This window comes from Nannobrachium achirus (assembly GCF_963921795.1).
Source record: "Nannobrachium achirus genome assembly, chromosome: 5".
Classification (NCBI taxonomy): Eukaryota; Metazoa; Chordata; class Actinopteri; order Myctophiformes; family Myctophidae; genus Nannobrachium; species Nannobrachium achirus.
In genome coordinates this window covers 35136585-35150507 of record NC_137814.1, presented here as the reverse complement: position 1 = coordinate 35150507, position 13923 = coordinate 35136585, and the positions used below count along the sequence as shown (strand labels likewise).

The 13923-nt window shown below is 44.0% G+C and overlaps 1 protein-coding gene and 1 pseudogene across 2 annotated transcripts; both read right to left on the bottom strand.

The window, feature by feature from the left end:
• Positions 1 to 297: 297 nt before the first annotated feature.
• Positions 298 to 3553, bottom strand: LOC308285847 (cytosol aminopeptidase-like; annotated as a pseudogene). The gene is made up of 4 exons: positions 3068 to 3553; positions 1969 to 2309; positions 1127 to 1609; positions 298 to 544 (listed from the first exon to the last, which is right to left on the bottom strand). The product of its transcript is annotated as a cytosol aminopeptidase-like (transcript).
• Positions 3554 to 5534: 1981 nt separating this feature from the next.
• On the bottom strand, positions 5535 to 6380 carry LOC308285024 (DNA repair protein complementing XP-A cells homolog; the record flags this gene model as incomplete). Its single annotated transcript, XM_080725743.1, has 1 exon — positions 5535 to 6380. The coding sequence occupies one exon, from the start codon at positions 6378 to 6380 to the stop codon at positions 5535 to 5537; it is 846 nt and encodes a 281-aa protein (XP_080581869.1).
• Positions 6381 to 13923: the final 7543 nt, after the last annotated feature.

Genomic DNA, 13923 nt, shown 5'->3' with positions numbered 1-13923 from the left:
GCTATGAACTGATCACTCAGACTTTCAGAGCTCTTCCGCAACATAATTATGACAAATAGGCAGTATATATTGAGTCATTGAAGCACTCATTCGCACACACATGAGTGTGCCATTTCAGATCATGTCCTACAATACAATAAAATGTTCCTTATTTTGCTGGAGACCCCCTGGAACCTCTTCAAGGACCCCTGTGGGTCCCTCGACCCCACTTTGTAAAATAATTGCGGTAGTATTTACTCTCCTCATTAAGTAAGGTCTTAAGCTCATCTTGCGCGGGCTGTGTGTGACTCCAGTCTCTCAGTCTTGGCTGGTCAGTCCAGCAGCAAACTCCACCAGCGTACCCTTGCCCGACATGCCTTTCCTCAGGTAGGGGATCTCATCTCTGTTGGACATGACCCTTGCGATGTCCAGGTGAGCCCAATGACGCCCTGTGACAAACTCTCTCAGGAAGGCAGCTCGCCCATGTTATTGAGGTCGGCCAGTTGGCTGTGAGTCACCTGCTTGGTGTAGTGTTGGAACAAAGGCATCCGCCACACCCTGTCACCTGTCCAGGGGTGTCCAAATTCTGGGCCCTGGGTACAAGGATTCACTGTGGGCCCCCCATGAATGTTCTTCATAGGGGGAGGGGACTTAACCCATTTAGACTGGGAACGCGTTAATACGTATTATTTTGTGCTTAACTATTGAAAAATAGCAGATATACAAGCTCACAGCGCGGCACCAAGTGCGGCGCTGCGAGCTTGTAGATCTGCTATTTTTGAAAAATCGTGAAAGTTTGTGCAAGGTTTTTTGAAAAACCTATGTTTCTATGTCAGTGGTGCTCAAACTTTTTCATGTGAAGGACCCCCTTGGCCACGGACCCCCATCTCAAAATATTTAGTTCCAGGGATCCCCCCAGAAACAAAATTTGAGTTACAAATAAAGTTTGCTTAAAAAAATACATACATTCAAAGATTTGCACACATTTTCACGACTTTTCAAAAAGAGCAGATCTACAAGCTCACAGCGCAGCACTCAGTGCTGTGAGCTTGTATATCTGCTATTTTTCAATAGCTAAAGTATAAAATAATTAAGGTCCCTCCACCTTGGGCCCTAGTAGCTTCCCCCCCGTGTGATGCCCCTGCACCTGTCACCACACTGGCCTTGTGCAGCTTCTGCCAGAGCCAGTCAGAGTTTGTGAACTCTCCAGTTGCTGCAGAGCCCAGAGTGGCATCCATGGCCCCTGTTAGCGTAGCGGCATTGACTATGGCCCTGGGGTTGAAGGTGTGAGCATAACAGAGAGCATCAGCCAGGATCAGCCTCCCTTCTGAATCTGTATTATCAACCTGGATGGTTTTAACATTCTTGGCTCAGACTACATCCCCTGGTTTGTTGGCCTTTCCACTGGGCATGTTCTCACAGAGGGGAGCTAGACCGATAATGTTGACTGGCAGCTTGAGGGCTGCATGCTGCTGTGACGATGGAGGCACACACGTTGCATGGCGGCTCCACCCGTGTCAGCTCGCATGGCGTCCATTCCAGAGGACGGCTTCAGGGAGATACCACCACTGTCAAAGGTGATACCCTTGCCCACCAGTAGCAGAGGCGCCTGTGTGTGATCGGGGCAGCCATTGTAGTAAGGATGGGACGATAAGCGATATTATCGTTTATCGTGATAAGAAACACTCACGATAATCGTATCTATTCACCTTTTATTTGCCGATATTGCCGATTATCTGCATATCCGGTACCACTTAAACCCTCTATAATTTGTCTTTTTTTCACTCTCTATCATGTCTTTGCCAAAAAGATAGACGATCTACAAGCTCACAATGCGTTGTGAGCTTGTAGATAGTCTATTTTTTGGCAAATTCCGCCCCAGGATAATGGATGTTGGGGGTATTTTGATTATCACGATGATATCGTAAATCACGATTTCTTTGATCACAATAATTGTGATATGAAATTTTCATATCGTCACATCCCTACATTGTAGTGCAGCTCCAGGAACACAGGGGGCTCATCTGACCCTTTAGATACGCTGAGAAATGCTCCCATTTCCTGCTCCTCTATCCAGGCCTGACCCCTCTTGTGGACTTTGACTCGGTCAGTGTATGTATGGTGCCAGCTGCATGCTCCTAGATGGTGTTGGCAAACACCGTCGGAGTAATGTGATTGGCGGGTGCTTCCATGAGTAGGCGGGCCAAGTTTTGGCCTTCTCCATACAGGACTCCTTTTTGCCATGCCTCCATATCGACACTTCCATGTTAGCTGCCTGGTCACTTTGGTCTTCTTGGATTTGAGTTGGTCGTATTGAAAAAATCGAACCTCTGTTCGAAGTGGAGCTGTGTGTGTGTGTGTGTGTGTGTGTGTGTGTGTGTGTGTGTGTGTGTGTGTGTGTGTGTGTGTGTGTGTGTGTATTGCAGTTGATGCTCAGGGCAGGCTAGACTCAACAGCACCTCTCTGGTCACCCAGGATCATGTGTACCGATTTTTGTGACATTTGAAGAAAATATGTAGGAAAAGGAGCAAAAAGTGTGTTTTGGAGAAAATTCAAGATGGCGGAAAATCTATCCTGGCGCAAATGGGCGTGGCCTATATGGGGAGATGCGTCTTGACCCAAGGAATCCAGGGAAAAAAGAATTTTAATTTTCCGATCTACGGTTCAAGAGTTACGGGGCAAAACGTAAAGTGGGCTGTTATAGCGCCACCATGAGGCCGAGTGATGTAATTATTTTTCGATTCATTCTTAAAATCATTATGAATCTCCTCTCCGAGGTTTGAAACTGTAGCTGGTTTACGAGAGAAAAATACTTGAAAGTGATTTCTTGCATTGTCCCATTATAAGTCAATGGGGACAATTAAGCGTCGTTTTTTGCCGATTACGTCGGCATGGTAAGGCGGATCGGAACGAAAGGTAATAGAACACCATTCCCGGCCGAGCCGCACATTTTGATGTATATATTGCGCGAGTGGCGTAAATGGTGCGGCACTAGTTACGCGCCGAAGTTTAGGCTACATACACGGACGGAGACAGACAGACAGACAGACCCACACACACGGCCACGTATAGGGAGCTTGTGTTCCACACAGCTCCAAAAAGCCCAGTACGGCACCCTCTGCTGATGACTGGGCGTCACCGCAGCTGTCCACCTCCATGTGACTCAACTCCAGGTCCTGAAGCAGCCTGCAGCCCGTTGATTCTGCAGCTCCGTTGATTCTGCAGTTTTCCTTGCAGGTGTCCCAGGACTCTGCTCCACACACACTGGCATCTTTCTTCCCCAGCCCCACCAGTGCAACGCACGGAAAGTCCTTATGGAGTCCGTAGAATATTCTGTTGCCGCCTTTCAAGAGGTGGACCAGAGATTTTCAGCACCTCGGACAGTGTTCCGGACACAGTGTTGTCAAACCCTGCTCAGTTTCTGTCAGATGAGGACTGGAATCTTCTCCCGCCTTCTCATACACACCCAACACACAAGACCCTTTCTGGCATTCAGTTTGGCTTTTGAAGCAGAGAAGAATCTACACGTGTTGGTGCGTAGTGCTATCGGGATAGCTGTTCTTAAAAGAAGCATTGTCACTTGTTGTACAAACGTACTGTATTATGTTCAAAATGTTGATCAAGGTACAAGTGACCTCAGTCCTCTGTAACATGTAAGCCATTTACCATGAGAGGGAGTGGGTTGTTGGCTGATTTACCACTGTTTCAGGGTTGTGCCACGAGCCGCCAGGCGAGTGGCAAACAACCCTGAAACAGTGGTAAATCAGCCAACAACCCACAACCTTGAAGGGTAAATTGCTTTTCTACCACTTTTTACATATAAATGAAAGAAAACACAGTTGTAACTTGCAAGGATCTTTATAGTTACAATCATTAATTGTTTCAGAATACACATAAACTTCCGCCACCATAGCAAATAGTCCCATAAACACAACATTCTACCACTTTTTCTAGTCACCACCAGATGGCGCCAACTCCATACTGATCCATACTGAGGTGCATGACTAGCTTACAGCTAGGCTAAAGCCCGTATTGCGGTGTAGTGCCGTGTAGTCTTTTTGAGCGTTAACGTTGTAGTTTTATGACTCAAAAAGACTACACGGCACTACACCGCGGTGGATAGCCGTCCACCGCGGACCCGACTCTGATACGGGCTTAACGCCAGTTAGAAGCACAGTTTCAGCCGCAAATAGAGGATGGTCGCTTCCAGAAAAGCATAGGTTCAGAGAAAAGAAGCTTTAAAGTTGGCGGATTGCATTGGATCCAATGGAATAAATCGGCGACGATAGTACGTTCGCTAGTAAACATAGGACGCCCGTGACCATGGACCTACGTCATTGTTGGTTGGGGAAAGGTGTTCCGACTCTGAAAGTACCCGGATGCGTTGTGAGGCGCATTGATCTCGGAAATCTGCCTCATTAGCATGACAACGGATCCGGGTATTTCACACAGACGAGTAGAGTTGCCTGATTTACTACTGTTTTAAGCCAATCACAATCCAGTATTTGAACATGTGACTAGAAAAAGTGGTAGAAGTGTACTTTGACTACACTAGCTTAGATATAGAAAGACGTCTACTAGCCGACTTTTGATCACTGGGATGTGTCATCACCAAGATAACGATTTGGATAAATAGAAAAATCTTTGAATAGAGTAACTCAATTTGATAAGTGACTTATTGCCATAACATTGGACATGTTATGTTATTGTAGGTTCTATCCCTGATGTGGACCAAATGTGACCAATGAAGCCTGCATTTCTGCAGAAGGTGAGCATTCATGGAAAGAAGGTAAAGACAGCCAATATATCCATATATCTGCTGTGTTGGATATATTCACACACAATATACCCTACAATGTTGAAAACAACCTCAAATCAATGAATGATCAAAGAAAGTTATCAGGATCACCTAACTGCATCCATGGAGCTTAATTAACTGCATTTCGAAGCTCAAGGACAATTAATCACATAAATGCTTGGCTTACAGGTTGTACGTCTCCAAAGAGATGAAACACCCTCCCAGTATGTCAAAGTTTTAATATCAGGTCAATTGTAAATATATGTGAACAACTTAATTTTTCCTATGTTTCACTCTGTGATGCTAGCCAAAAGATTTACACGGATCTCCTTTTATGGAGATCTGTGCTCATACACAAAGTAACGACGTCACGGACCATACAAGGAGAGATGCACGTGTGTCGTGTTTGCACGGCTCACTTTGCATGGGTGTGATTTCTTTTTGTTTTTGAGATGCGCTCCTGGAAGGAGCTAAACTCCAACGTCTGGCTTTGTCCAAAGTTTGTTGTACGTGGGGTCTGCATCATGTTTCTTCCTGGATCACATTTCTTCCTCAAATCAAGAATAATATCCTTGGATTTGTGGTGTTCAGCGAAAGGTTATTCACTGAGCAATATTGCTCTATAAGCAAAATGGTCGAGGGAGGTATGGTTTTAATATGATGCAGAACTAATTTCTCGAAGCACTTCATAATCACTGGTTTAAGTGCAATTGGTCTATAGTCGTTCAAATCTAGAGTTGTGTGTGTGTGTGTGTGTCTACATCTTCTCATAGGTGAGCTCATGTCCACAGGTGCATGTTTTCTTGTAAAGGTCGTCCTCTTCATCGAGCAGCTCTTCTGGCCCATATTCATGTTGGTGAACGCTGGTGTCTTTGGTCCACATGCTGCCCCGTACTGCCCTGCGGAGCTCTTTGACCTTCTTGTTGAAGCGTCTTTGTTTATTCACGTCTCTGTTCTCCTCCCTGGTCTCTCTGGCGACCTCTAGAGCATCCTCTGAGCCCCACACCTCCATACACCTCCTCTCTGCCTGTAGTTTTAGGTAGAGCTTCATGCCTCCCCAGCGGGGGTTGTGAGGGTTCTTCCTCAGTGTAAACCTTAGTGGAGGTTCTCTCTTGTCCAGGTCACAGTCTTTGAGTAAGTACAGCTGCTTGGCTTCTGTACGGGAGATGAGCTTGTGTTTCTCGTCGCTGTCTCTGCAGCTGTCACACACGGACAGGTCAAAGGTATTGCTGAGGTAGGAATCCATGAAACGTTTGTCACAGTCGTCACATATCAAGTAGTCTGGTTCCATCACTGGAGCTGGCTGGTGCACCACAGTCTTGACCCTTTTCTCCTCTTCTTCATTCTCCTCTTCTTCAATGAAGAATCCACCACCAGAGTCAATGGTCCTGGCCACTTTTGCAGAGGTGGCGCCCTCCACTGCGGCCACAGATCGTCTCGCCAGTCGGGCTTGACGAAGCATCAATGCCCGCTGTCTGTTACGTTCGATTTTGGCTTGTACTGCTGCAGAGAGCTCTCTGGAACTGGAGGTACCAATTTTGGAAGCATCTGAATCAGGGGCAGATGCATCCACCACCACCTCCGTTGATTCTGACATATCCATCTATGATCCTTGGAATGACATTAACTATGTTATATCAATGTTATATTGTGCATTAATCTGTTGTTGTTGCCTTGTTCACACTGTTGTGGTTGTTACAACATTGCAAGATAACTATGACAGCTCTGCTCCGGAATGTGACACCAGACAGTTTTTAAGTTGCTTGATACAATATTTAGGTATTTGATATTTATTTCATCAGACACGAATATAAGAAATGGGAAGACCTTAATTTTTCAGTTACCGGTAGCTATTCATTTCATATACATGGACTTAAAGGACTCCTCGATGCTTTACAGAAAATATAAACTTAACATTAGGTTGGGGCATCACACAATTACCCACAGGGTGAGTAACCAACAAAGTATTAATTCAATGTGCCCCCCATGTGGATATCGGACTCCTCATGTGGCCAGTCTATGATGTCAGTCATCTATTACGTATCTATGACATATGACTCCAAATTTGGGGATGGTTTCAGCCTGATCTGAGCTCTGTTGATTTCCATTCCAACATGTCTCCTTTCCGACATGTCTCCTTTCCGACACTAACCCTATGGAAGAGTTGCCACTCCGACAATAAGAAGTCACTGTCGGAGTGGCGACATGTCGGAATGGAGAGCGCCCCCCGATTTCCATTATACCTGTGGTACCGGTGGTTGTATTAGGTGGCTGACTAGAAAAGAGGGCTCTGGTCCTTTTACAGTGCTGACAGTGTCAGAAAGAGGTTAACAGCAGAAAGGGTTTTTATTTGTAATGAAAGTCGTTAATGTTCGAAGTTTTGGCGTATACTGTCGACTCTGGCATATTGGTCGGCTTGGCGATGCAGCATAGGTGCCTCACCTTGAGCCGAGCTGACCAATATGCCTGAGTCCTAGTTGGGGCTTTGTCAGAGTACCCGTTGTACCCGTCTGTCTGTGTCCCATCGGTGTCCATATATGAAGATCTCTGTATCTGTCAGTCACTAATGCCATTAGTAGTATATGGCCATATCCTGTATAATGGCATATATTGGTTGGATTGCTGGTTCTGGACACCTGGATATCCATATATGGACGTATTGGTTGGATCAACAGTTTTGGACAACCGCTTATACGAACATGCCAATGTGCAAAGACTAGTCGGACAGTCGGTCGGTCGGTCCCATATATGCATGTGACGTGAGTCGACCATATATGCCATATATGGTCACGTCACTATATATGACTGAGACATAACCATATAAACCTGATAGCCCAGTGGCCTTCTGTTTGGCAGATAGACTTGGAGTCTTGATGTTATTCAGCCTAATACTGGGTAAGGAAACCTGGGAACCAATGTTAATGCTTTTGTAATTCATTTTGGCAATATGGTGACACGTTTTAATGAGTGGCATTCTACACTATATCCCCTTTATAGGGGATGATTTGGCCATTGTATCCCCTAGTAGTGCACGGTTAAGTTTGATGTAAAATATAATGCCAAAAAGAGTGTGGTAATGATATGCAGGACCAAGGAGGACCTGAAACTCAATTTTCCTTTTCCTGTATTTTATTTGTCTGGTGTGCTGTGTGTAACAGTTGCAAATACTTGGGGCACATCATTAACGATAAGATGGAAGATGATTCTGACATGCACAGACAGAGACGTATGTTGTATGTGCAAGCGAACATGTTAGTCAGGAAATTTTACTAATGCACAGATGAGGTCAAGGTGAATTTGTTCAGAGCCTACTGTACTCCTTTATATACAGCCCCCTTATGGGTGAACTATAAAAAGAGAGCTTGCGCAAGCTTAAGGTAGAGTGTAATGATGCACTCAGGATCCTCCTGAAGAGGCCTAGGGGTGGCAGTGCTAGCCAGTTGTTTTGTGACTCAGGTCTCACCACCTTTCAGGCTCTCCTGAGAAACCTTATGTTTAGTTTTAAAAGTAGACTTGATGGGTCTCATAATGAGGTGATTAAGATGTTGATCAATCCTAAGTACAGCTCTGTATGATATCACTCTCATATGTGGAAACATTGGTACGAGTGTCTTTTATTAGATGTTTTTATCTGTGTTTTTTAGATTTTCTTTATGATTTTAAATTGTATTTTAACTGTTTGTATGTCTACCTTTGGCTTCGGCTTTAATAAAGTTTGATTGATTATAGAATGTGGTATGTATGAGGGGGAGCTGTGACACCGCCAGAATCTGTAAAGGGTAGGGGTTTTTGATATCAATGTTAGGCTTGCTGCCTAATTTATTGTCTCCACCAGGCCGAAGGCATGGGGAGACTTTGTTTTCGTGTGTAGGTCCGTCTGTTATCAGCTAATCTCTGGCGCCGTTGGCCCAGTCTTAGCAAAACTGTGCACACACACAATTCAGAACCTCTGCCCCACATTTTTCTCATGGGCCTTTTATAGCGCCACCATGAGGCAGATTCTTTTTTTCAAAGTTTGTAGGATAGGTCGTTTTGAACAAAATGCCTCAAATCATGAACGCAGCATGCAATTTTTGTGAAATTGTGCATGCACATTCCCACTAGGCAGAGGAAGAAATGCCACTTCACATTTTTCAAATCAGCCTCATGGTGGCGCTATAACAGGTCGATTTGTGTTTTTACCAATAACTCCACGATCATTGTCAAACTTTGTACGTGCACTATAGAGGCCAAGGCCAAGAGGCCAAGGAACAACCTATTCCAGCCTTTTATAGCGCCACCAGGAGGCCGACTTATGTAAAACACATTTTGGGATATTACTCCTTCAGATTTTATGGGGCGGCATAGCTCAGGGGTAGAGAAACCGCTATTAGAGCACGAAGGGTTCCCGAAGGGTTTCCAGTTCGAATCCGGGCTCCCCCTGAGTTAATGTCGAAGGGTCCTTGGGCAAGACTCTGAACCCCTAATTGCTCCCGGTGAGTAGGTTGGTGCCTTGCATGGTTTACGCCACCGGTGTATGAATGTGTGCGTGAATGGGTGAATGTAATGCAAATCAGTACACAGTATCTCTACAGTCATGTGATCAAGATGGATTTGTCCGATATTTCATATTCCATCCTGATTGGCTAAGATTGGCCTCCAAACTTTGCAGGATTGGTCTGTTTTGAACAAAATGACTCAAATTATGAACGCATTCTTCTCTTTCCGTGAAACGTTGTACGCACATTCACACTAGGTCAAGGAACATATTAGCCTGATTTCAGACTCAGACGCTTGGGTCTGACATTGTGCCCTGTCTGAACGATTTGCGGAGGGACTTTTGTGCGAGCGTGCACGCGTGCAAGTGATCGCGACGCACAGTGATCGCGACGCACAGTGATCGCGGCGCACGGTCACAGTATATGTGCCTGCCTGCCTGCCTGGTGTGTGAACTTCCAGAAATGTAATCGTTTCAACTGCTGCGCGGATTGGATATTCGTTAGATCCGAAATGGCGGCTCCTCCAGGGTGGCGGTGGGTCTAACTTAGACCCACCGCCACCCTGGAGGAGCCGCCATTTCGGATCGGTAAACTGCCGATTCATTTACTCAACTCCAGACCAGAGAAACAGTCCACTCTGAGAGTGGGCGGGTCTATGGGCTGGAACCAAGCTAGGAACAAATGCCACCCTTTTCACATTTTATAGCGCCACCATCAGGTCGACTTTTTCAAAACATTTTATTTGGAACAAAATCATGCGTGCAGCGTCCGTGAAGCCCGGAGAAGACCTGGCACCATTTTCACATTGGCCTATTATAACGCCACCAGGAGGCCAGAATCAGAATAACCTTCCTGACCTGGAACCTAGAGTTATTTGAACACTGCAGTGAGGCCACAATATTTCATTAAGTAAGTTCTCTCACTCCCCTGTATTAGGCTACATCTACTGTACATGCCCCCATGGGGTACACAAACCAACTTGTGAGAAACACTGGTCTAGCTGATATGACTACTATGTTAGCATTCTGACTTGAGTTGAGTGAAATTTAAGTTTGCAAGGTGTTCATATACGTACCGTATATAGGCTGCAGGAAAATAATTGCAACAAATTGTGCGTGTGTGTGCGTGTGTGTGTGTGTGTGTGTGTGTGTGCGTGCGTGCGTGTGTGTGTGTGTGTGTGTGTGTCCGTGTGTGTCTGTGTGTGTGTCAGAATCAGAATCCATATTGTATGCAAACATTCAACAAAATGGTTTGCCAATTCCAACGCATAAATATACAAGACACAAACAACACACAGTTAAAACAATATGTCCATATACTGCTAGCATATCACATTAAAGTCCATAAAAGCAATAATGTCCATATCTGTAACTAATCTAGAGTTGCAAATGATATTAAAGTGCAAGGTGCAGGGCAGTATAAACTAGTCTCTCAGTCAGTTTTGCTTTTATTGTTGTTTACGGTTAGGGTCGATTTGGGAAATAAACTGTGTGTGTGTGTGTGTGTGTGTGTGTGTGTGTGTGTGTGTGTGTGTGTGTGTGTGTGTGTGTGTGTGTGTGTGTGTGTGTGTGTGTGTGTGTGTGTGTGTGTTGTCTTTGGCTTTCCACACACAGACAGGCACTAAGTTGTGTGAGAGTTGTGTGGGGGAGGCGGGGGGCAGAGACAGCACAATGCATTGCGGATGGAAGTCTAGTGGTTTGAAGTCTAGTGAGAGTCCTGTGGTTGCACAGAGCACCATCCAACAAGCACACAACACGCACTAGACTTCAAACCACTAGACTTCCATCCGGAATGCATTGTGCTGTCTCTGCCCCCCGCCTCCCCCACACAACTCTCACACAACTTAGTGCGTTCCAGTGAGAGTGCAGCCTTTAACCACGGTATAAAATTGTGTTCATTATTGGTACATCTTATAGTTTTAGCAGGCTTGGTCCTTCAAATGATCTTGCTTAGATTGAGCACAATTGTACGCCATTGTAGAATTTGTATTTCTCATGCAATTTACTTTCTTCCATCTGCAGTGATAAGACAGAGGCAGTCTCACTTGACTTTTAATGCACCTTTACAAATACACATGGTGTACAGTGCACTTTTATAATTTGTAAGAGCTAGGTAAGTGTTAAATAAATTATTAAAGTTAAATAAGTATGGATCTATAAATCCATAACCAAAATAAGAGAGACGAGCCAAAGGACGTATCTTAGATTGCTGTATTTAGAGAGGGTCAGACAAGGACGACAAAACAGTGAGCTGCCATCCGGGTGGCAGCTTGATAATTCTCTCTCTCCTCCAAGATGGAGGAGAACAGTATATAAAGAGTACAGTTTATGACAGTAAGATCGTGGGACTCATTCATTTGTTCCCAGATCATAACAAGGAAGAAAGACAGTGACATTATAACAGTAGAAGTCGTGGGACTCATTGATTTGTTCCCAGATCATAACAAGGAAGGAAGACAGTGAGTGGTAATTTTCCACTAGTGACATACAGTATATCATGATTTCGTAGTCAGGGCAACCAAAGTTACTATGACCTGTAATCAGTTTGCCTGAGCTTAAAGTATCCGACCAAAATGTGGTCTCTTATACTGTAAGTTCAGTTCATAATATATATTATATGGTCATATGAGCCTCATACACAAATCATGAATTATGTATCATAATTCTTATCTTATCAATCTACCCTTTAATTTTTGTATGAGGTTCATATGACCTCCACATTAAACATTTTATCAGGGTAATAATACTAATAATAATATGAAGACTTTAATAATATTTAGAAATTCAAATTTTCAAAGAGGACTGTAATAAATCCTTAAAGTTAAAGAGACATGACCAATAAAAATATTTCATCGTTTTTTACAGATGAATGAAGACAGAATTAAAATTGAATAAACAAATAAAAAGAAAGAATAAAGAATGAAAAAAGAAAATATGAATTAAAAAGTCCTTAAGTCCAGTGATCGGATGACGATGATGACGATGATGGTGATGATGACGGTGGGGCTTGGAGAGACGGCGGTGAGGACATGCAGAAGCTGTGGGTTCTTCTGGGTCGTCTTCTTTCAGGTGTTTCCTACGGAGCAGAGAACCTTTGGCCAGTTTATTTGTTCACGACAATTTAGTTCTTCATGATAGTGTTTGTACTACATGGCATAACTTCAACAGTGCAACAGAAACTCACCGACCAGGCACGATTGACTCGTGCCGCTGCGGTGGATTGGCATGCACTGTCCTGGCCTGTCCAGGTGGTGGTTCGTCTGCACCCCGCCTCATTCGTGGTTGTTTTCCGGGGACCCGATTCTCCTTCCCCACACTGCATTCCTCTCTCCGTCCAGTCTCAAGCCCATGAAAACAGAAATATTTCAAATTAAGTTTAAAATTGAAATCATAAATCTTAAATCAATGAAAAACCAAATTAAATTAATCAAAAACAAATCAAAATTAAATCAAAATTAATCCTTAAACACTCCCCCGTTTTGGCACATCAATATAGATGTGACATAGAAGTTAAATAAAATAATTTAAATAATTTAAATCAATGAAAAGGGCACTATACAGTACCAGTCGGGAATGGGGAGAGTTGCTAGACACTGTGTCTAGTACCAGTAATACGCCTTAAGGGCGAGAAGCGACCTTGTGTCCTTCCCAGCAATGGAATCTAAAGGTTGTTATGGTAACCAGGGAACAGGAAGTTTCAACCAGAGATTTATGGGTAATGAAGTTTTTCTTAAATGTATTCATAACAAGACAGGATAGAACATCAACAAAATACTTTAGACAGAAAACAATGAAATGTTGATGATACCAGTAGAAAGGAGGACTAAACATCTAACATGTTCCCATAACAATTCTCACACACAGACCATCTGACCTTGAAGGCTGCAGATGTCTTCTAGCCACACAGGCACACATACGCTGCACTCAGACAGACACACACACTCACGAGGAGAGACAGAGTGAAAAGCGATAAGGGGTTAAAGCGACTTCACGCACACACAGGCGCATGCCCGCACTCACACATACAGTATTGGAACGGCACACACGCGTTGACGAAGAGAGAGGGGGGGGGTTTGAGCTCACACACTCCACCTCATACTCACGCACGCACATGCATGCACGCACACACACATACAGTACAGTAAATTCATTCTCACAGAATCCATTCTCAGATACACCCAGAAGCCTCCAGGAGGTTTTAAAACTTAACGTTACAATAGTTTAAATTAATTTAGACATCATAATTTGAGTTAGTTATTCTTAATCTTAAATCTTAACTTTAATTTCTCAGAGATATTTTAAAAGTTCTTAAAAGTACTTAATATTACAGAAAACAGAACTGGTCCATAAAAACGGTCTTAAAGATAAACATATTGCTTCTGACTCCCCCACTCTGCTTCGCGAGGGCAAGCGAGGGAGTGAGAGGCGTTGAGTAAACACAGTATTATCGGTACAGTGAACATAACAGTAACAAACTGACAAATACTGACCCTTCATAGGGTCCAGACAAACAAGCTATAACCACAACTGACTAGAAGTACACGTTAAATTCAGGCCGACTAGAAGTACTCGCCCTAGGTTATAAGCCAAACAAATAATGACCATTCATAGGGTCCAGACAAACTGACAAAACAACAAGTTGAACAACAACTTGTGGACAAAAACGACT